General features: G+C 45.4%; 1 protein-coding gene across 1 annotated transcript in view; it reads left to right on the top strand.

Moving 5' to 3' along the window:
- The window catches only part of KIF6 (kinesin family member 6), a 284,325-nt gene that overhangs the window by 66,974 nt on the left and 193,268 nt on the right, over positions 1-24,083 (top strand). The window contains exon 7 of the mRNA XM_048843480.2: positions 17,333-17,539. Within this exon, the coding sequence (XP_048699437.2) occupies positions 17,333-17,539 (207 nt within the window). The remainder of the gene's footprint in view (positions 1-17,332; positions 17,540-24,083) is intronic.

The following is a 24,083-nucleotide window of genomic DNA, read 5'->3' as shown; positions in this document are numbered from 1 at the left end:
TCAACCGAATCCTCCCTGCACATAAATGTCCTAGAACTTGGAGCCATATGCAATGCCTGCCATCACTTCCTCCCATTAATCCGGAACCAAAATGTACGGATAATGACAGACAACATTGCCTGCATGTTCTATGTAAACAGGCAGGGAGGGGCTCACTCTCACTCACTTTGCACAGAAGCCATGAAGCTCTGGAATTGGTGCCTTGTGAACAACATTGAGATATCAGCTGCCTATCTTCCCGGAGCTATGAATACCACAGTGGATGAATTAAGCAGACGCTTTCCCTGGGATCACGAATGGGAGATAAATGAGACGATCATCCACAACATATTCCTCATATGGGGCTACTCAACCATAGACCTTTTCACAACTGCGAAGAACATGAAATGTCCTGAATTTTGCTCCAGAGTGGGACTGGGCAAACATTCCCTGGGAGATGAGTTCTTGATGCCATGGCACCGGGACTTGCTATATGCTTTTCCTCCAATACTGGTTTTCCACAGAGTTCTAGCAAAGATACGGACAGATTGTGCCATGGTAATTCTGATTGCCCCGTCGTGGCCCAGACAACCGTGGTTTCTGTTCCTCACCAGAATGTCGGTCCGCCCACCAATCGCGTTGCCCCTAACTCCGAACCTCCTATCGCAGCAACACGGCCGATTTCTTCATCCCAAGATGTCCATGCTTCACCTCAAAGCGTGGTTCCTACGTGGTTCTCCCAAAACAAACTAGCATGCTCTGAGCAGGTTCAATGAGTGCTCCTACATAGCAGAACACAATCTACTTGCATCACCTATCTCCGTAAGTGGAAGCGATTCACACAGTGGTATTCACCTAAACAGCTTCTTTCTACTTCTGCACCTCTTCCGATCATACTTGATTACCTGTTAGACCTCAAGCAATCGGGCCTTTCTTTCAGCTCCATCAAAGTCCACTTAGCTGCTATTACAACTTTTCATGACAAGATCGACATTACCTCTGTTTTTGCTCATCCAATCACCAAGCGTTTTCTCAAAGGACTCCAATCGCTATACCCAGACATTAAACCTCCTACCCCTTCGTGGAACCTTCACTTAGTATTATCCTGCCTGACTCAACAACCATTCGAGCCCTTAGCCACTTGCTCCCTCTTACACCTCTCTATGAAAACAGCATTCCTGGTGGCAGTCACCTCCGCCAGATGAGCAGGAGAAATAGCAGCTCTCATGGCAGACCCACCATATACACTGTTTTTTAAAGACAAGGTTACCCTCCGATTACACCCCAAATTCCTTCTAAAGGTTCATTCGTCATTCCCCATCAATGAGCCTGTCAAGCCTTCCTTCCCCCTCTGAACTCTAGGGTACAGATGTGGGGACCTGCATGAAATACCCCCTAAGCTTATTCTTACCAGCTTAGGTTAAAAACTTCCCCAAGGTACAAATTTTTCCTTGTCCTTGAACCCTATGCTGCCACCACCAAGCGTGTTAAACAAAGAATAGGGAAAGAGCCCACTTGGAGACATCTTCCCCCAAAAAATATCCCCCCAAGCCCTACACCCCTTTTCCTGGGGAAGGCTTGACAAAAATCCTCACCAATTTGTACAGGTGAACACAGACCCAAACCCTTGGATCTTAAGAACAATGAAAAAGCAATCAGGTTCTTAAAAGAAAAATTTTAATGAAAAAAAAAATAAAAGCATCAACTCTGTAAAATCAGGATGGTAAATACCTTACAGGGTAATCAGATTCAAAACATAGAGAATCCCTCTAGGCAAAATCTTTAGTTACAAAAAGATACAAAAACAGGAATATACATTCCATTCAGCACAACTATTTTACCAGCCATTAAACAAAAGAAAACCTAACACATATCTAGCTAGATTGCTTACTAACTTTTTACAGGAGTTCTGAAGAGCATTCCTGATCTGTTCCCGGCAAAAGCATCACACAGACAGACAGACCCTTTGTTCCTCTCCCCCTCCAGCTTTGAAAGTATCTTGTCTCCTCATTGGTCATTTTGGTCAAGTGCCAGCGAGGTTATCTTAGCTTCTTAACCCTTTACAGGTGAAGGGGTTTTGCCTGTGGCCAGGAGGGATTTTATAGTTCTGTATTCAGAAAGGTGGTTACCCTTCCCTTTATATTTATGACAGAGCCGATACACCTACCAACTTTTTCCTAAACCACATGCAAACTCTTTTGAATTCACCATGTATACGTTAGACGTATGCAGGGCTTTATCCTTCTATTTGGATAGAACCAAGCCCTTTAGGAACTCTTCTAGACTCTTTGTCTCCATCACGGAGTGTTCCAAAGGGATACCTATTTCTACCCAGAGACTTTCAAATTGGATTTCTGAGTGTATCCGGCTGTGCTATCAGATAAAGAAAGTGACGCCTCCAGCCAGCATCAGAACTCACTCCACTAGATCTATGGCTACCTCCATGGCCTTTCTACGCAAAGTTCCCCTGGCTGACATCTGTACAGCAGCCACTTGGTCTTCTGAGCACACATTTGTTAAACACTATGCCCTTACTCAAGGACCTCTCTTTGATACACGATTAGGCAGAGCTGTATTATGTACTGCATTCCTACCAAATTCGAAGTCCCTACCTCCTTGAGATACACTGCTTTTCAGTCACCTAGAGTGGAGCACTCACGTGGACATCTCTCGAAGAAGAAGAAGGAGAAGAGGTTACTCCACTCCCCACCCTCCTCCTCTCTACTTTAGAGTTGGGGTAGCCTCTGTTGTAGAGAAGGAACTGAGGAGACCGGTCATGCACGCGTACTATTAAGGTACACTCAGAGCAGGCGGGCAGGCTCTGCGCATGCGTGACCGGTGTGAGTACTGCTGTAAAAATCTCAGAGCAAAGGCACAGGGATGCACCAACACCTAGAGTGGAGCACCCACAGGGACACTCATCTCAAAGAACGTCAGTTACTGCACAGGGTGAGTAACCTCCTCTTTGTAGTCCATGTGGTTGTAAAAGAAAGATTGAAAATATGTCCTAAATATGACGTGAAGGTTTAAAAAAGGTAAATAAAAGTATATATAAAAGCAAAAAAAATTATTATTTTTATAACTCTTAATTAAGCCAATATCATGATCTTCATAGAATATCAGGGTTGGAAGGGACCTCAGGAGATCACCTAGTCCAATCCCCTGCTCAAAGCAGGACCAATCCCCAATTTTTGCCCCAGATCCCTAAATGGCCCCCTCAAGGATTGAATTCACAACCCTAGGTTTAGCAGGCCAATGCTCAAACCACTGAGCTATCCCTCCCCCTCCCCATCTTGGGAGGGGGAGGCATGGCTGAATAATTTCTAAACTCTTAAGGTTGGCAGTTCTTTGATTGCTGTTCCTAGACCTTTTTTTAAATAATACATGTGGCCCTCAGGCTGAAAAGTTTAGACACCACTGGTCTATGTAGTTCTTTATTGGATTTTGTGTTTCTCTAAACTTAAAAAGGCTAAGATAAAGTCAGTAATCTTCGAAGAGCATGCACAAGTTTTAGAAATCTCAATTCTTATTTTGTTAAATTAGATCAATATGCCTAAACGCTGCAATTACAAATAAATCCAACTTTTGTTTTTCTCAAATGAAAAGTTAGTCCACTTTAATAAGGAAGGAAATGTTTCAATACATGGTTTTATTACTCTAACTCTCAGTTGTTTGAATTTGGAAGACAGTACTTACACAGTATTGTTCCATCACTTAACATGTTTGAGGCACCCACGCGGGAGGTGTAAACAGCAGGGGGTTGGCAACGTTCACTTATGTTGTTTCAATAGAAAATAAAGCTTTAAAACATTTAAAGATGGCTGTGGGGACATACTTGTGACATCCGTGTTAGACTCATTCCTCTTCTAGCTAATTTTATTGTCAGTGAATAGTCTCCTCTGGGCCACTACACTGTTGGGAGCACCATCTTTTGAATGAGACATAAATATTGGACCCTGACACTTGATGATCATTTGAGATTAAAGGGCACTTTTGGCAAGAATTGGCATGTTATCCCTGTACTGGCCACATTCCAAACTGAGTTATGACTTTCTGCCTCCCTAAATTCCTCTTTGGCTGGCACAGAATGGCATTCACATGTCAAACAGCCGTGACTTCATTTCAGTGAGTAATAGAACAATTACTGTTACATACATACTGCATTGAACAATCTTGAAAGTGTTTTATGATTTTTATGGATAAAGAGCGCTGTATAAATGTAAAGTTGAATAATAGTCTCCTAGTGGAATAATAAAGATTTTGCATCATGGTCTTACTGTTAAGTCTTATTCTGAATGAGGGCACTACTACATTAAGTATGACAAGGTAATTTTTTTTAAAGCAAAGTGAGGGATTGCTTTAAAAATCAGGAACAAATGAAAAATATATTTGGTCTGATATCTTCATGTCAGTACCTAGAAAGACTCCTTTCAGTCTGCAGCTTCAAATATATCTCCTATATTTAATGGTAAATAAGTGACGTTACCTAGACTTTTCTTACTGATGAACATGTAGCCTAGGTTTACTTATATTTGTTCTCAATAATTCATTGTAAGGTTGCAATTACACCTTCAACTGTGTAAGACCACTATTGCCAGTATAACTGCATTCCTTGCCATATGTTGCTGCCGCATAAAATGGGTTTCTTTCCTATTTTAACTGTGGAGAAAATAACAATTTCTTAATAATGAAAAACATCCATTGCTAGTGTGAAATCCTGGGTCCATTGAAGTCAATGACAAAACTCTCATTGCGTCAATAGACCCAGAATTTTACCCATAAGGTCTATTTCTGATTTATATCAAAACCATATTTACATCCACTTTAAGGTTCCTTTCCACTGACAGAGTGGTGTATAGTAGCCGTAGTGAAAATGTAAATTAGGTCCCTAGGGTCTGGAGTCACTTTTTGCTTTATGGTTGGCATAGTGATTTGAAGAATGGTAAGACATTGCAGTCTGTGCAGTTCCAACCTTCATCAGTGAATCAGATATCTTATTTCAGTGATAATTCATTTTGCAAGTATATTATGGCAAGTATAAGTATAAAGAGCAAATTTTTGCTGGATTATACAAGATGTGTGAGAAATCCAGTTCAGCAGTTTTCTTTTATATGAAGAACATGTGCCCACAGCTGATTTTACAACTGCAAAAGCTGTTGATTTGTATTAAGACAGCAAAGTTCAAATATGTTGCTCTACTGTAATATACCACAACAGCTTTTAGACCACCAGCGCATGACTTTAGATGAAGCAAATCCAGGATTCAGTTTCTTGAGCCAGTCCCCATTGCCTATTGAAGCTTTGTTTTCTTTCTGAAATTGAAAATGTTTGAGCTTCCAGTGCCATTTCAGAAACATACACCGCAGAAGGAGTATATCTTTAAGCAATAGCATTGCATGATACTTAGATGCTGACAGAAATGCAGAATACCAGCAAAAGGGAGGAGGCGAAGGGAGGAGGCAAAGTATCAAACAAGAGAGAAAACAATCACATTAATACTTGAGGAACAGATGAAATTATGAATGAGGGCTAAAAAATGACCAAAAACCTGAACTCTTTCTGTTTTCAACAAAACATAAAAACAAGAAACTTCCTCATACTTCCCCAACAAACACATATGTGCATATATGTCAACACTGAATATTTGCTAATGCTCAAATTGTAATTACAGTTATTTGTGTGCTTACCATATATATTCCACTCTTGGTGGACATGCGCCCCATGCACTCAAGATTGGAATCTTTTGACAAGCAGTGTCTTTTGGGGTCATGCATGCACCTAGAGTTTCCTTGTGCCTTCACCAAGGGCATAAAAGGTGGTGTAGCCCCAACCGCCTCTCAGTTCCTTCTTACTGCTAAGTGTCCATCTCGCAACATACTTTCTAAGTCTGTATGGAAATATTTTTGTGTATATTAGTGCAAGTTAGGATTAGTATAGTTAAGGTAGGTTTATTCCTTGATAATTTTTGGTCCCTCATCCAATTCTGTTTTAATTTTCAAGGGAATTTCCCCCCACAATACCGTGACTTTGTTATGGCCAATTCTAAGTCACCAGATTTTAAGAACTGACCCTCCTGTGAAGTTCCCATGCTTCTCAATGATGGCCATAATATGCCTTTTTTGTTAGGGGAGGGACGTATTCCTGATAAATATTCAGTTTATAAGTTCGTTTCCAAAATGACTCAAAAGAGAATTGCGGCATGCCTGAAAAAAATTCTGTTTAAGCTGCTCCATGTAGCCCATCTCCAGGGTAGGAAGGGTAGATACCCTTCCCCCCAGATCAAACTCCACCTTGCTCCAGAAGTGCCCTATTAAACTTTGGATCGATGAGCTTTTGTCTACTATGACTACTGTGGCAGTGGACTGAAGTAGCAATGCTAGATCGTCTGGGAAGCTCTCCCTTCAGGAGTTCCCAGCAAAAAGAGATTTAAATAATCTCATTACTCTCACTTTAAGGAGACTTCATGACCCAAATTGGGTACCACTGGAGTCCTTTGAGAGGGAGTATGGAACTGGACCTTCAGCATTATCTTGAGAATCGAGACTAACTGCCTCCAGTACCACCAAAGAGTCTTGGAACCACCAAGGAAGCAAGGGTTGGAGAGGTGACCTTTTGCTTTTAAAAAAAAATGTTTTTATTCCTATTACTTCCTAATACCAAATTCTTGCCTGTGCTATCATTTGAATGAAATGTTCCATTTACCAGTTTTCTTCCTGGAACCACATTCTAACCAAGGGGAGTCTAGGTTACATACTCTGGATGTCCTTAGTGCATTATCATTCTATCTATATAAGACCAAACCATTTAGAGTCTCCTCAAAACTCTTTGTTTAGTTTGCAGACAGATCAAAGAGCCAAGCTATTTCTACCCAGAGGCTTCCAGAATGGGTGTTTAGCTACATCAAGACTTGTTACGTTCTAGCTAGTTTAGATCCTTCAGTGCAGATTAGGACCCAGTCCACTAGGACTCAGGTAGTTTCTGCACCTTTGTTGAGAAACATACCCATCTCAGAGATATGCAAGGCAGCTATTTGTGGTTCAGTCTCTACATTCATGAGACACTATTATCTGGGGTAAGTCCCTATATCTGATGCTTCTTTTGACAGAGCTGTACTTCAATCTTTAAGTAGACTCTGAGCACCTACTTCCTTCCATCAGGTCACTGCCTGTGAGTCATCGAGAGTGGAATATATTTGCACAAGCAGTTGAAGAAGAAGAAACAGTTACTTACCTGATAGCAACTGTGGTTCTTTGAGATGTGTTGTCCATATATATTCCATGAGCTGGCCTCATTCCATACTTTTATGGGGTCCTGTAACACCTGGATTCTAAATGGAACTAAGTGGAGGTTGACGCAGCACCACCCTTCATGACCTTGATTAGGGACACAAGGACACTCTGTGCATAGGCACAGCCCCAGGAACATCGCTGGCCAGATTCCGATCTCAAGCACATGGGATGCACGGGCACTGAGTGGACTATGTATGGACAGCACATCTTGAAGAACCATAGATACTATAAGGTAAGTGACCAACTCTTTTGCATTACACTGTGAAGAAAATTAAGTTGGAAGTAGAAGGAAGTGTTTTGTGAAGATGTAGAGTCTGTCATGGGCAATGTGAATATGCTACATGCATACTATGGGACACCTTTTAATCATACTCTGACTAGACCTTTTCTTGCTTTGAGGGATTTACATTGTGGGCAATGTCACATTTAACTAATCTTAATTCCCTTTAAACATGTATTTTATTGAGTAAGTGACAAGTTATAGTAGGTCGCCATTTCCCAAAGTGTGGAGTGCTCCTTCAGGGCGAGAGGGCACGAACGACTAGCTGATGTGGAGGGGTAGATGGCAGATGTATAAATTAAGGTGGGTATGCCTTTAACAACACATGGTGGATTTGCAGGGGGACACAATTGATTTCATTTTTCTGAAGGGGGGCTCAGCTTTCAAAAGTTTGGGAAACACTTCAGTATGTATACAGAATGGTATAAACATTACATCAATAATTTCTGTTTACCCATTCATTGCATATAGCCCATCTTTTCTCAAATAGTTCTGTTAATTTAATACAGGCAGTACATTATTCCATTTCTTCTAATTCTTTTATTCTGGTCAACCACATTTCTATAGATGGTATTTGTTCCTGCAACCATAATGATGAAATACACTTAGTGGTTGCAGTCACAAAAATTCTAAATAGGTTTGTTTTAATTTAAACAATGTTAGACATTTTTCCTACCACTATAGTAATAAGAATTTTGGAGGATGTGTGTCTGAAATATTTCTTGTATCCATTTTCTAACATCAGACCAGAAGCTGATGCTTATTAAAAATGTTTTTACAAGATATAAACAGTATTGGATCCCTACACTATAGTGCCACAGCTGGATATCGGCATTTGACCTGCAATTAATTCCTTTGTATTTTCACATGACATCATAGAGGACTTGAGCTCTGCTTTTGTGGCTTATGATGTCACAGAATTCCTGGAAGGAATTATTTCTTTGCAAGTCATGTAGCTCATCTATTATTCTATATATAGCTTTCACAATAGCAACCATCTGCTCCGAGCCAGGCCCCTCCCATATTTTCCCCTCCTTCACATAAAGTTAATCTGAAAGAATGACTTCATATATATATATTGAAGGAGTGTTGCCAACAAAACCAAGATCAACTTTGAAAGCCACCAGCAGAATCTTTGTAGTAGGCACTGAGACCCTGTCTAAAATGTTTTTTTTTCATTTCCAAGTTGTCAGAACAGCTGCACGCTGAATACTCAGTGAAGTTTCTTAAGTGAGATGCAAAAAAAGGAACAGGGGCCTTATTGTTTGGCTGGACTTGTTGACAACTACATTTTTGTTTCTCTTGCTTTGTGCCCATCTATGTGTGTGGTACAAGTAGGAGAGTGAAGAGGAGGAGTGGGATTATGGTTGCAATTAACATTCCATAATCACATCCTATTTAACAGTTTAAATTTTTATTGGCTTACACTTCCTACACCAGCTCTGCAGGAGTTTTCAGTATGTGGGAACACTTTAGCTGAATATATATGAACTGCAAAGTAGAAATATAATCATATTATAAAGTAACGGTATTGGTTAAAACACCATTCTACTCTGAAAAGTGACTTTGTAAAAATGGTATTTGGTGTTTCCACATTTACAGTGTCAATGATTTCCAGATCAGATTTGCTCACTTTATATGTAAGTAGACTGTGAGGGGAGTTCTGACTGCCAGCTCCACAGAGTCTGCCTGGGATATGGCAAGTCAAGCTCTTTTCTTTGTGGCTTGTGCATCACCATCAACAATAGGGACTCTGTAGGCCAAATGCTTCCCTAGCTATACCTATGCTATCCTATACTCTAGAAATTATGCCCTTAGTTATATCTCTGTAACCCTGTTGTCTTCAGTGGGGTAAACAGGTGTTACTGAGAATATAATCTGAAAACAGTGGGGTTCTAGTGGTGGCCCCTCAAATGAAACTTACTTAATAATTCTGTTGATAATCTATGAAACAGAAAAATATCCACTTCGCTCCCAAACCTGTGAGTAGTAAAATCACACTTTTTTCACTGAAATAAGTGAATCTGACTCTTCAGTTTTCATAGAAACAGAATTGGTGAAATAAAGAAAGTGCAATTTAACATATTCACTTTTCACATTGTAGTCACACCGTTTAGAAAAATGATATCTATATATATATAGATATATATTGATATATATCCATCTGTTTAAGTGTTTATAACACTCTAAATACCATTGGACTTTATTAAGTTGAATACTCCTGTTCTTTATGTGGATACAGACTAACATGGCTACTACTCTGAAATAAGTAAAAATATGTTTTTCTGTGTGTTGAAAAACAGCTACTGTAATGAGGCTCCAGATGAGAAAGAAATACATTATTACGTTTTAATTCATTTTAAATATTTGCAACCCAGTCATGAGTGGATCCCCATGGTGCCATGTGTTGTACTGACATGAACTCTGCTGTGGAAACTCCCTGGTACAATATTTGTGCACCATTCCTACTCTTTAATACCCAAATAAGTTACTTCATCAACTGAGATAAATCATTTTTAAGTACTGTTTCCTTTAGATCTTGCTTGTATAAACTACTACGACATTTTTTCTGATCTTTTTGAATATCAACTGCCATTTTAGGTGCCTAACTCCCAAACTTAGATCCTCAAAACCCCCGTTAAGCTGCTGCTTAACCATGCAGGCACTTAAAAACCCTGGGTATCTAAGTCTCCAATGTGCCAAAAAATCTGTCCATGAATATGCACACAGTTTCTTCGGTCGTGTTATCCAGGCACCTAAACACAAGCATAAGCCTCAGACTAGGCATTCTCCACCTCTCTTGCCTGTGGATCCCAAAGTCCCAATCTGATAAGGGTTCTCAGAAGCTGCCTAACAGAATGGGCCCCACATAAAACACAGCTAGTGGTGGAGGTGGTGATTTTCTTTCTAATCTTTAGCCCAATGGTTAGGGAACTCACTCAGGATGTGGGGGACCCCAATTCAGCTCCCAACACTTCCTGAATTAAAATCTTTGTTCCACATCAGGCAGAGAGGGGAATTGATAGGGTCACCTACCTCCTGGGTGAGTTCCCTAATCACTGGGCTAAAGGTTATAAAGAAGGTTTTGTCTTCCCCCTCCTACTTTTGTGTGGAGTTAGGCATGCTTTGAGCACATCTCCTGACTGGGCACTGCAAGCAAGATAGGTGGCACACTGCCTATCTGCCCCGGTCTGAGGATCATCTGGGGCTTAGGCATTATACAGCGTCCAGACACCTGCCTGGGGCAGTAATCTGTGCTTTAGACACCTACGTCCCTTTGAGGATCTGGGCCTAAGTAACTCAAAATAAAACAAAATCCAGCCTAAGCCTTGTTGCAAGGCCTGGCTGCTTCTATGGTTCCACTTACAGGAGTGTTCAGTCTAGATTGTCTCTCTGTTCAGAGCCATGCCCACCTTCCTTGTCCTCAGTGGAGTAAACAAGCGCCACCAGCAACAAGCAAGACTCATTTAAAATCTCCTAGCAGGGTCAACACCTGTTAAAAGGTGGGACCAAAGGAGAATACTAGTGCTCTATTATAGTTAATTTAACCATACACAAAGACAATTGCTTTGATTTTTTTTTTTAAATCCTTAATATAAACATCCAGTTGTATCAAAGACAGGAAGCATAGTCCAGGGGTTAAAGCACAGGAATGTTTTGGCCTCCCTTTTCACAGTCACAAATAATTGAGGGTGGATTTAGCTTGCAAGCTCAAATAAAGGCAATTTTATGTTTAACTACCGTATTGTGCCTACAAATCAGATAGTTATATACCAATGTGCACTTAGTTGCACCTACAGTTATTTGCAGGTAACACCAAATGAAAGCCTATTTAAATATCAGAACTTTAGTCTCACTAACATTCTATGAACTGGAGATAATAATACTTCTTGACAATGATTTTGTGAGCCTTACTGTTTGTAATAATAGCTTTGAAGGTGTTTTTAGATGTAAAAGGATATTAGTGAATATACAATAAGAAAACAAACAGATCAAATAGTGGTATCTTACCATTTGGGAAGGTAAGCAATAGTCAAATTTCTAGTTATAAGGTTTTCTATCCTGATTTTCAGAGGTACTGAGCAGCTGTAACTCCACTAAAGTCAGAGGTCAGCTCCTTTGGAAAATTAGGCTATACAGTTCCGCATGTCAGTGTGCCAGTAGTTGGGGAATGATTACAACCGCCATACCAAATATTAAGTTATGAAGTTGCATCCTTTGTAAAATGATTTGTCCAAATTATAGTCCTGTCTGAATCTGCCAAGTCGGACACTTTTGGGAACTAAGGGTATGTCTACACTACGAAATTAGGTCGATATTATAGAAGTTGATTTTTAGAAACCTATTTTATACAGTCGATTGCGTATGTCCACACTAAGCGCATTAAGTCGGCAGAGTGCGTCCTCACTACCATGGCTAGCATCGACTTACCGAGCGGTGCACTGTGGGTAGCTATCCCACAGTTCCCGCAGTCTCCACCTCCCATTGGAATTCTGGGTTAAGCTCCCAATGCCTGATGGGGCAAAAACATTGTCATGGGTGGTTTGGGGTACATGTCATCAGTCTCCCGTCCCTCTGTGAAAGCAATGGCAGACAATTGTTTTGCGCCTTTTTTCCGTGCGGACACCATACTGCTTTCAGCAGACGGTGCAGTAGGACCGTTGTCATCCACCGTTTCTGCTGTAACTCTGCTCTGCTGCTATTGTCTCAGTAGCGAATTTCTCCATGTTGTCTGTCAAGGGCTCCTGGGTACTGTGACAAAACTCTGTCCTTGCCTCCGTGGGTCCTGTGTTTCCTGGCGGATTTCACTTGTCTCAGAGGCTCACTGTTACCCTCCACGTAACCCTTCTCTCTCTAGAGACAAAGGTCACAGTCTACTGAGCCATTTTCATCATAAGCCAATGAGGGAGCTGAGGAGGAGTTATCCTTCCTTGCACAGTCTCTGTTGTCTCCCAGTCTCAGTGATTAATCAGGGGAGAAGACCGGTCCCACCCTCTGCACTGGGCTCCAGCCCAGGGACCCTAATAGTATCAGCTATGGTACCTGACCTTTTAGAAACATGACGTACAATTCCCTGGGCTACTTCCCCCACAGAAGCCCTCACTTCCTCAAGCTCCACTTCACCCTTACCTCAGGGCCTCCTTCCTTGTGCCTGATATGGTGTCTACTACTCAGCCTCTCCAGCAGTGCAACTTCCTCCCACAGCTCCTGACATGCACACCCACCTTATTTTAACTAGTTTCAGCCAGCTCCTGATTGGCTTCAGGTGTCCCAATCAACCTAGCCTTCTCCCTGCCTTCTGGAAAATTCTTAATTGGCCCCAGGTGTCTTAATTGACCTGGAGCAGCTGCCATTTCACTTATCCTGGTACCAGGGATTTGTTTAGCCTGGAGCTAATATATCTATCTCCCACTACTTTTCTATAGCCATCTGGCCTTGCCCCGTCACAGTACGTGTGTTCTTCCTGGAGAAATTAGCATGGTCCTTAACGTTGTCATCCACCGCTTCCGTGGAAACTCTGCTCTTCTGCTCTCATGAATCCACCTCACAGGTTCTCTCGTCATTCTCTATAAATATCTATTCTCGTGGCATCTGTCGTCAGCCACCGCTTCCGCTGCAACTCTCCTCTCCTGCAGACGCCATACAACGGCAAGTATGGAGCCCGCTCAGACCACCGTGGCAGTTATGAGCATTGTAAACACCTCGCGCGTTATCCTGCAGTATGTGCAGAACCAGAACCTGCAAAAGCAGGCGAGGAGGTGACGGCAGCGCGGTGACGAGAGTGATGAGGACATGGACACAGACTTCTCTCAAAATATGGGCCCCAGCAATTTGGACATCCTGGTGGCAATGGGACAGGCTCATACCGTGGAACGCTGATTCTGGGCCCAGGAAACAAGCACAGATTGGTGGTACCACATGGTGTTGCAGCTCTGGGATGATTCCCAGTGGCTGAGAAACTTTCGCATGCGTAAGGGCACTTTCGTGGAACTTTGTGACTTGCTTTCCCCTGCCCTGAAGCGCAAGAATACCAAGATGAGAGCAGCCCTCACAGTTCACAAGCAAGTGGCAATAGTCCTCTGGAAGCTTGCAATGCCAGACAGTTACCGGTCAGTCAGGAATCAGTTTGGAGTGGGCAAATCTACTGTGGAGGCTGCTGTAATCCAAGTAGTCAATGCAATCACTAAGCTGCTGCTATCAAGGGTAGTGACTCTGGGAAATGTGCAGGTCATAGGTCTATCGCCTAACTGTGGTGGGGCGATAGACAGAACGTATATCCCTATCTTGGGACCGGACCATCTTGGCAGCCAGTACATAAACTGCAAGGGGTTCTTTTCAATGGTGCTGCAAGCACTGGTGGATCACAAGGGACGTTTCACCGACATCAACGTGGGATGGGCAGGAAAGGTACATGGTGCTCGCATCTTCAGGAACTCTGGTCTGTTTGAACAGCTGCAGGAAGGGACTTACTTCTCAGACCAGAAAACAACTGTTGGGGATGTTGAAATGCCTATAGTTATCCTTGGGGACCCAGCCTACCCCTTAATGCCATGGCTCATGAAGCCATACACAGGCACCCTGTACAGTAGTAAGGAGCAGTTCAACTATAGGCTGAGCAAGTGCAGAATGGTGGTAGAATGTGCTTTTGGATGTTTGAAAGCACGCTGGTGCAGTTTACTGACTTGGTTAGACCTCAGCGAAACCAATATGCCCATTGTTATTGCTGCTTGCTGTGTGCTCCACAATATCTGTAAGAGTTAGGGGAAGACATTTATGGTGGGGTGGGAGGTTGAGGCAAATCACCTGGCCGCTGAATACGTGCAGCCAGACACCAGGGCAATTAGAAGAGCACAGCAGGAAGTGCTGCGCATCAGAGAAGCTTTGAAAGCAGTTTCATGACTGGCCAGGGTACAGTGTGCAAGTTCTGTTTGTTTCTCCTTGATGAAAACCCGCCCCCATGGTTCACTCTACTTTCCAGTAAGCCAACTGCCCTCCCCACTTCGATCACCGCTCGCAGAGGCAATAAAGTCATTGTTGTTTCAAAATCATGCATTCTTTATTAATTCATCACACAAATAGGGGGATAACTGCCAAGGTAGCCCGGGAGGGGTGGGGGAGGAGGGAAGCACCAGGTGGGGTGGTAGATGTGGGGAGGAGGGAAGAACAAGGCCACACTGCACTTCAAAACTTATTGAATGCCAGCCTTCTGTTACTTGGGCAGTCCTCTGGGGTGGAGTGGTTGGGTGCCCGGAGGGCCCCCCCACCCCCGCCGGGTTATTGGGCGTCTGGCTGAGGAGGCTATGGAACTTGGGGAAGAGGGCGGGCGGTTACACAGGGACTGCAGTGGCAGTTTGTGCTCCTGCTGCCTTTCCTGCAGCTCCACCAGCCGCTGTAGCATATCAGTTTGATCCCCCAGTAGCCTCAGCATTGCATCCTACCTCCTCTCATCACATTGCTGCCACCTCTTCTCTTGCTCCCGCAACCTCTCATCTTGCTCGTCCCTCCTGTCCTTGCATTCATTTTCTGCTTTCCTGGACTCTGCCATTGTTTGCCTCCATGCATTCTGCTGAGCTCTTTCAGTGCAGGAGGACTGCATGAGCTCAGAGAACATTTCATCACGAGTGCTTTTTTTTGCCTTCTTATCAGCGCTAGCCTCTGGGACGGACATGATAGGAGGAGCGCTGAAACATTTGCAGCTGCGGGAGGAAAAAAAGGGAGAGTAGTATTTAAAGAGACACATTTTAGAGAACAATGGGTAGATTCTTGCACGGTGCACCAAGCTGTTAACATTACATAGCACATGTGCTTTCGGTACAAGGTCGCATTTTGCCTCTTTGATTGAGGGCCTGCTGGTTTGGTGTGAGAGATCACACATGCAGGGCCGGGCAACAGAATTCGGCTTGCAGGCAGCCATGGTAAGCCACAGTCTTTCGGCTTCTTCAACCTTCATAACATATGGGAATGGTTTCAAACAGCAGCACCCTCCTTTCCCATACCAAGCACCCGTTTGGTTGGCCATTTAAAAGGAGGGCTGCAGTTTTCGAGTTAACATGCAGCACAAACCTAACTAACCCGTGCCCCCCCCCACACACACACCCAATTCTCTGGGATGATCGCTTCACCCCTCCTCCCACCGCGTGACTAGTATCAGGGAAGATCCCTGCCAGCCAAACGTGAACAGCTCAGCGTGAATGGGCCCCCTGCACCCCGCCAGGCTAAAAGCGGGGATGTTTTTTTTTCAGTCACAGGCAAACAGCCCAGCAGGAACGGCCACCTCTGAATGTCCCCTTAATAATGTCCCTGGAGGATTTCTGCTCCATCCCCAGACATGTTAACAGACTTTTCCAGTAGCAGTACTGGCCGCAAATACATCCCAAATCTTCAGGGCAAATTAATTATTAAACACGCTAGCTTTTAAACCATGTATTATATTTACAAAGGTACACTCACCAGGGGTGCCTTCTCCGGCTTCATGGTCTGGGAGCCTGCCTTGGGAGGGTTGGGAGGGTATTGGCTCCAAGGTGATAAACAGTTCCTGGCTGTCGGGGAGAACGATTTCTCCACTTGCCTGTTGTGTGCTATCCTCCTTCTCCTCCTCAGCATCATCATCTTCCTTGTCCCCAAAATCCTTATTCCTCTTGTGTGAGACTCCCCCTTGCAGATGTCCACAGACAGGGGTGGGGTAGTGGTAGGGGCACTTTTTCTGTGTACCTGGCTAGTGCATCTGAGTTGAAAGTGCTGTCCAGAGTGGTCACAGTGGAGCACTGTGGGATAGCTCCCAGAGGCCAATACCGTTGAATTGCGTCCACACTATCCCAAATTCGATCTGGCCATGTCGATTTTGGCCCTAATCCCCTCGTCGGGGAGGAGTACATAAATCAATTTTAAGAGCCCTTTAAGTCGACAAAAATGGCTTTGTCGTATGGACAGGTGCAGGGTTAAATCGATCTATCGCTGCTAAATTCGACCTAAACTCGTAGTGTAGACCAGGGCTAAGAGTATTGAAAATATAACTGTTTGATGGGTAATGTTTATAGAAACATGTACCTGTCTTTGCACAAATTAACTGTATCATTGGTAGAAGTTGTCTTCCAGTATAATGTGACACCCCTTACCCCCATTCATGGTGAGGGCTAACCTCTTACCTTCCGCTTCTACCAGAACTGTTAGTACTCCATTTCTAAGTGTTAGTTTCTTTAATATCCGATTCAAAAATTGGATACTAAAGAACCAAATTAAAGGGGGTATTTTGTAAAGCTTCGGAGAGTTTTTACATTCCAAAAATTTTGATGAAAGGGAGCATTTAGAAGTAAGCTCAGCTGTCGTTATTGTGACCTTCAAGATGTGTTAATTAGGTTCATTAGCCTTCCAAGTGATTTGTAATGCTCTTTCTCTCTCCATTAGAATGTGCTAACTGTAGATCATGGCTAATGAAAACTAATAATGAAACTTATTTTGGTACTAAAGTAAATGCTTGACATATTTGTTCTAATATAATGAATCCATGTTATAATTATCCAAATTTTACACCAGATTGTGAGCATCTTACTTCCATTGGTGAGCAGCCACTTGCATAAGTAGTCCCAGTGACTTCAGTGGGAATTTTCATGTGTGTTAACAGTTTACAAAGGGGAGCTCTGGGGGGTTACAATCTGGGCCTTTATTTTTGCAGTGACCTCAGTGTAGTGATTTATAAATAAATCTTGTTTAATCAGTCCTGGTGTTAAAGCAGTTATTTTTTGCAATTTTTTTTAGTCAAAATTTAGTAATCTTTTCTTCACAGACTCCAATGAACCAAGCCTCAACTCGTTCCCACTGCATCTTCACCATTCACATCTCAAGCAAGGAACCAGGATCCACAACCATCCGACGCTCCAAGCTACACTTAGTAGACCTGGCTGGTTCAGAGCGTGTTGCAAAGACTGGAGTTGGAGGCCAACTCCTGACAGAGGCCAAATATATCAATCTGTCATTACACTACTTGGAACAGGTAAAATTAGCAGAGTGTGAAACTCTGTCTTTTACTTATTTATTTATTCTTAGCCATGTATGTTGCTTTTGAAATCTTGATCCCTATCTCATTTAGTTTCAGGACCATGTATTATTGCTGTGTTTCTCAGCCTTTTCAGGTTGGTAACTTCTTATTCAAATTCAAAATTTTCAAATCCTTCCCCCACCCTTCATATTTACATTAAAAGTAAGACTACAAAATGTGTCAGTGCTAACAGTGCTAGGCCGTATATAATTTATTTGTATTTTCTTTTGCTATAGAGACTCTTTTAAGGGGAAAATGCATTGCTTGGTACTTTTTCAGATGATATTACAAACCTTTGTTGGGAAAAGTGGAAGTCATTCATAGGTGGTATTGAGTTTCTGAAGTTCAATACTGTTGTTTTGTTAAAAAAGACTGACTCACAGGGAGAAAGAAAAGAATAGCAGAGGTGAGAAGATGTAGATTCTGTATCTGTCTTTTTTTTTTTTTAAACTAGAAACATAGTTGCTGGAAAATTACAGGCATGGCATTTGGTTTTATTAGCCACTCTGAGGCTGGACAGACCTTTACCAGGTTACTCAGGCATTGTTTTTAGCATCCCTTGTTGGTTATAGCAAATGAGTGCAAGGGTAGTTTCATCCTAGCTGGCATGAGTTTTTATTAGATTGAAGATAAAAAAGAGAGACAGAAAGGAATTAGGTAGTGATGGAAACCTACAGATTAGGGAGAGGAGTAGTAATAAGAACCTTTGGTTCACATCCTAGCTATCACTCATGATTCAGCTGATCCTGTTGAAATGGTGATGTCATTTGATTTCCTTTTCTCAGCTGATTTGGTCAGAATCTCTTTCAGGACCAGAAAAATGATGTGATGGTAAATGTCAGGGTCTCAACAGGCTGAGGGGAAGGGGTGATGACATCCATTATGATGAAGCTTCTTGACATTCAGTGGTCCTATGACAGACCCCTGGGTTAAAACCTGGACTGTGGGTCCACTGTGTCCCCTTTTACTCTCTAGATCAGGATACCTCTTACCCTGCTCTGCTAGTGACAAGCAGCCCCTTCAGGCTTTGCTGTAACAGATATTAGCATGTGAAGGCATGCTCAAAGTTGCATGCATGCTCTCTCAGCCTCCCATGAACTATGCACAGGAAGACACCAGCAAACTCCCCGCAGGCCCAGCCTTGCACCCCAGAAATGTACCATCTTGCACAGCTCAAGACCTCCTCTTGAACAATGTAAGCTCATTAATTGGTTTGCCACTTGATCAAAGGATAGTGGACATGAACCAGCTTTAGTAATCTGATCAGATTCCCCAAGCACTCAGGACAAACTTACTGGTTAAGTTTAAATATTAAAATAAGTTTATTAGCCACAGAAAAATAGATGTCAAGTGATTCTAAGTAGTAGGCATAGAGGTCAGGAATAGTTACATAAGAAATAAAAAGTAAATACATATTCTAAATTCTAAACTTTATCAGACCAAGTAAAATTTGAATCAAACAGCTTTTCTCACAAGCTGACAATTCCTAGTCCACAGGATGAATTCCTTTCTCAATCTGGGACTAATCTCCCCAGTTCAAAGTCTTTTTCTTCCCAAACGTATTTGTTGCCTTCAGAATAAGTGGGACAAGAGAGAGGCATCTCATGATGTCACTGTCTCTTATTTTATACCCTCAGCTCATGGGCCTGTAAATATACTGGCTCGAACATGAAGTCAAGTATCACATGTCCTGAGGCCTTGCTAAGTCATGGAGTTAAGCAGTCCCCATTGTGTGGAGCTCAAGCAACTGTCTCTTATTGAATTTTAAATCTCTTGTTTACAATTCCCCTGCTAGTTAATGGCTGGTGATGGTCTCTTGACACCCATCTGGGTGTGGGTCACTCCTTTGTTGCCACTGAAGAGCTAGTTGTGGGCATCTCCCAGACTCTTAAAATATTTCAATAACAACCACATAGTAAATTTTCATAAATACATATACAATGATGATATACATATTTTGACAGAACAAAGAGTTTCAGCAAATCGTTACCTTTCATATGATACCTTACAAGGCATTCTTTGAACAAAATACCATAACCATATACAAGTAGTGAATATGGGGGTTACAGGATATTATTTTGAGGTACAGTATATCACAGCTACCTTTCTTCTTCCTCCCCTTGTTCCCTCCTTCCAGCAAGCTTACATAATTATCTCATGTTCCCCAGAACAACAGTGTTTTGAAAGAGACTCTCCTCTCACCAATATAAAGATCTGGTGGTTCCATTTATAGACACTTCCTCTCATGTTGTGTTGCTATTACAATATTGTGACCCACCAGGAGTCTTTTCAACTTCAGTTTATGCTTCTTTTGTAAACCATTGTTACATACTATTTCTACATGTCTCCCTGAGTTTTTACCTTTTATCCACTTTGGACAATCCAAAACTCCCACCAAGGGTAAAAGAATCAGCAAAATAACATACTGATCAATAAATTATTATTGCTGTATATATGTTTTGTTGTTGCTGTGTTAATAAGTTGGAATAATTATAGCTTGGATTTTTTTTCAAAGGCTCATTTTACTGTAGATGCAAGCCCTCACACCTGCTAGAGGACTGAAGGTCTATTTTAATACATAGTATTGTTTCCATAGTCCGGTAAACACTATGCCTGTTGCTAAACTTTAGTTGGTTTTGGATTTCTGCTAGTGAATACAGTACTTTTTTCCAAAAGTTTCATTTAAAACATGTATATGCCACAATAACAGGGTACATCTTAGCCCATGAGGCTGACTGTAGGGAGCCAGGGTGGCTCCCCTCCGAACCAGAGGGTAAAGAGCTACCCTCTGAGCCTAAGTGGGCAGGGCCAGGCCAAGCTTCCGCCAATCCCCCGAAGGGGAAGGGTGGGACAGGAAGCACAAAGGGCGGGGCCCTCTGCCCAGTGAGGAGAGCACCAGGGAGGGAGACAGGCACAGGCTGCTGGCTGCTCCCTCGTGATCCTGCTGCTGACCCAGGCGAAGTCCTGGGCAAGGAGGAGCCTGACCGGGGGGAAGGCCTGTGGCAGCCAGGGCTGCCGGCCGCTGAATACCCAGAGGACCTGGAAGGGCCTGACTGCAGCCCGGGCCAGCATGAGTCCGATACCGAGGGGGAGAGCGAGTGGCTGCAGCGGAATACTCGGACGAGATGGAGGGACCAGAGCTGCCCGCAGCGGAATACTTGGAAGAGATGGAGGGACCGGAGCTGCCCACAGCAGAATACCCGGAGGAGATGGAGGGACCGGAGCGAACCGCCTAAGAGACCGGGTAGGAAGTAGCTCAGGGGCCGAACTACACCGTGGGGTGGGTGTGTTTGGTCAGCAGGCGCGGACTACCCCGCTGACCCAGCGGTGGGACCTTCGCCTCCCGCCACTGTCAGGGCCCTGGGCTGGAACGCAGTGGAGTTGGGTGGGCCTGCGTTCCCCTACCCCGGCACTCCCCTGCCTGAGGGGCGCGCTACTGACTCTTGCCGGCGCTCCCCTGCCTGAGGGGCGTGCTATTGACTCTTGCCGGCGCTCCCCTGCCTGAGGGGTGCGCTACTGACTCCGGCCGGCACACCTTCCCGCTAATTCCCCAACACCCGGGAGGTGGGGCCGAGGCCTGCCACGGAGACCATTGCTTTCCATCGCCCCTAGGGGCTCGGAGGACCGACCGACGCCTGTCACAAGTGGTGGAGAATGCGGGCAGGCGATCCCAACCTGTGCCGAAAGGGGTGAGTGCGAGGGCGCCTCTGAAGCTCCCCGACTGGAAAGATGGAGATGGAAAGGCTTATCAAGTTCCTGGCTGAGAGCCAGCAACAGCAGCAGCACCAACTCGTGCAACTGCTGGGTGCCCACCAGCAGCAGTTGCTCCAAACCCTGGGGGCCCAGCACCAGGAACAATAAACCCAGTGCTTCCAGCAGCTTGAAACCCTGTGGTCGGGCCATGGTGGCGCTCAACTGGAGCGGGCAGCCACCCCGACCCCTCCCGCCCCACCGATCCGTCTGGCCAAGATGGGGCCTGAGGATGACCCGGAAGCCTACCTAGTGACCTTCGAGCGGGTGGCCTCAGTGGCTCGTTGGGCGCCTGACCAATGGGCGACACTCCTCGCCCCATATCTGACGGGGCTAGCCCAGAAGGCTTACCGTGGGCTCCCAGATGATGAGGCCTGCATTTATGCTCGAGTGAAAGCGGCTATCTTGGATGCCTTCGACATTTCCCCGGAAACCTTTTGGCGACGGTTTCGGGAAAAGGTCTACCCACCGGGCGCCAGACCCCGGGCGGTGGCCCAGGAACTGAAGAACGCGGGTACCCGATGGCTCCAACCCGAGCATCGAACCGCAACTGAGATGACAGAACAGGTCATCCTCGAGCAATTCGTGCACATCCTCCCACCCCAGGGGAGGGCTTGGGTGTTAAGGCACCGGCCACAAAGTCTGAGCTCGGCCGTCGCGCTTATGGAGGACTTTCTCGAGGCTGAGGCCCTGATAGGACCGGCCGCCCGCCCCCCAAACCCTGGACCCAGTGCACAGAAACTTGAACGGAGGGGGCCCACCTCCCAAACCAATGCACCCCACCGTACCCGACGACCAGAAGGCGGCAGGACCGAGTTTTCCCGACGGCCCGAGTCAACACCACTCTCCGGCCCTGGACGCTTAACCCGACCACCAGGCCCCAGCCCACTCTGTGGCCCCACTGGTGCCCCGACGCGGCCGGCGCTCCCAGAGGTAGGACCTTGTTTCCGATGTGGCGAGTATGGGCATCTGCAACGGGGCTGTCCTGCAATGGACTGCAACTTTGGCCTGGTGTGCGCCGGAGAGCGATGGGCCCGTCTGCCCTCTGTGGCCAAACTGACAGCTCCCATGGAAGTCGCCGCGGTCCCTGTGGTGGGTCTAGTCGATTCGGGCTGTGGGCAGACCCTTGTCCACCAGGCGCTCTTCTCAGAACCCCAGCAGACCGTCGGGGAAGTACGGATTCAGTGCATCCACGGAGATGTAAAATTGTACCCCACGATGCGGGTCCCCATTATGGTGCATGGAGTAATGCAGTTAATGAATGTGGTGGTGGTGTCATCCCTCGCCTATCCAGTGATCCTGGGCCGGGACTGGCCAGACTTCGTCGAGGTGCTCCAATCCCTACCCACCAAAGAGGCGCTCAAGGGAGCCCCGCCTGAGAAGAAGACAGGACCTGACTTGAGCTCCAACCCTGGAGCGGAACCAGGCCCCACCCCCGGGCAGGAGGGCCTGGAAATGGCGGGTCCCCCTCCTGACCTGGTGGACTTTAGCCGAGATCAAAGGGAGGATCCTACGCTCCGGTTTGCCTACGAGCAGCTGGCCTGGGTGGATGGTGAGGTCGTGGAGGCGCAGCGTACCACCCAGTGGCCCAGGTTTGAACTCAACCACGAGCAGCTCTACCGCCTTGACCGAGACCCCCCAGACCCAAGAGTTCCGGACCCAACTCGTGGTCCCCCGCATCCATCGTCAGGCTGTCCTGAAGCTTGCACATGACATCCCGGCTGCTGGCCATTTAGGGCAGGAAAAAACTGTGGCCAGGGTCCACCGTGAGGTGAAGGAGTATTGTGCGTCGTGCCCGGACTGCCAACATGCAGCCCCGGCCGGGGTACGGAAGGCCCCCCTGGTCCCGTTACCAGTCGTAGGTGTGCCATTTGAGCGGGTAGCAATGGACCTGGTCGGGCCTATCCCAAAAAGCAAGGCGGGCCATCAATACATCCTCATCCTGATGGACTACGCCACCTGCTTCCCGGAGGCCATCCCCTTAAGAAGTATCACTGCCTGCACTATCACTGCGGAGCTCATGAAGATCTTCGCAAGGGTGGACCTCCCACGGGAGATACTCGCTGATCAAGGGACCAACTTCACATCTAAGCTGTTCCGCCAGGTATGTGCCCTATTGGGGATTAAGAAATTGCAGACCTCGGTCTACCATCCCCAGACTGACGGATTGGTCGAGCGGACCCAGAAGGGGATGTTGCGGCGTTTCCCCACCCAGGATCTCCGCCAGTGGGACCAGCTGCTCCCTCCTTTATTACTGGCAATTCGAGAAGTCCCACAGGCGTCCACGAAGTTCTCCCCGTTCGAGCTCCTCTGTGGGCGGCAACCCCGCGGGGTGTTGGACCTCTTGAGGGAGACTTGGGAACACAACCTTTCCACAACACAGGATCTCTTGCAATATGTCTTACAACTGCAGGGGCGGCTGGCGTGGGCGGGCGAGCTCGTGAGGGAGAACTTAAACACCTCCCAAAGAGCCCAGGAGGAACACTACAATCGGGGCGCCCAGGCTTGATCATTCGGGCCAGGGGACCGAGTACTCCTCCTGCTCCCCTCGGAGGAATCAAAGCTTTTTGCCCGCTGGCAGGGTCCATATTGAGGTCCTCCGCCAGGTAGGGCCGGTAACTTATGAGATTCGGCAACCTGGTCGCCGTAAGGAAAAGCAGATTTATCATGTAAACCTCTTAAAACCTTGGCAGGACCGGGAAGGGCTCCTAGTGGCCCCATATCCCCCCAAACCGGAACTGGGGCCTCA

Source organism: Caretta caretta, chromosome 3 (genome assembly GCF_965140235.1).
Source record: "Caretta caretta isolate rCarCar2 chromosome 3, rCarCar1.hap1, whole genome shotgun sequence".
Lineage (NCBI taxonomy): Eukaryota > Metazoa > Chordata > Testudines > Cheloniidae > Caretta > Caretta caretta.
Note: the sequence above shows the minus strand (reverse complement) of the source record. Positions and strands in the feature narration are given on the sequence as shown.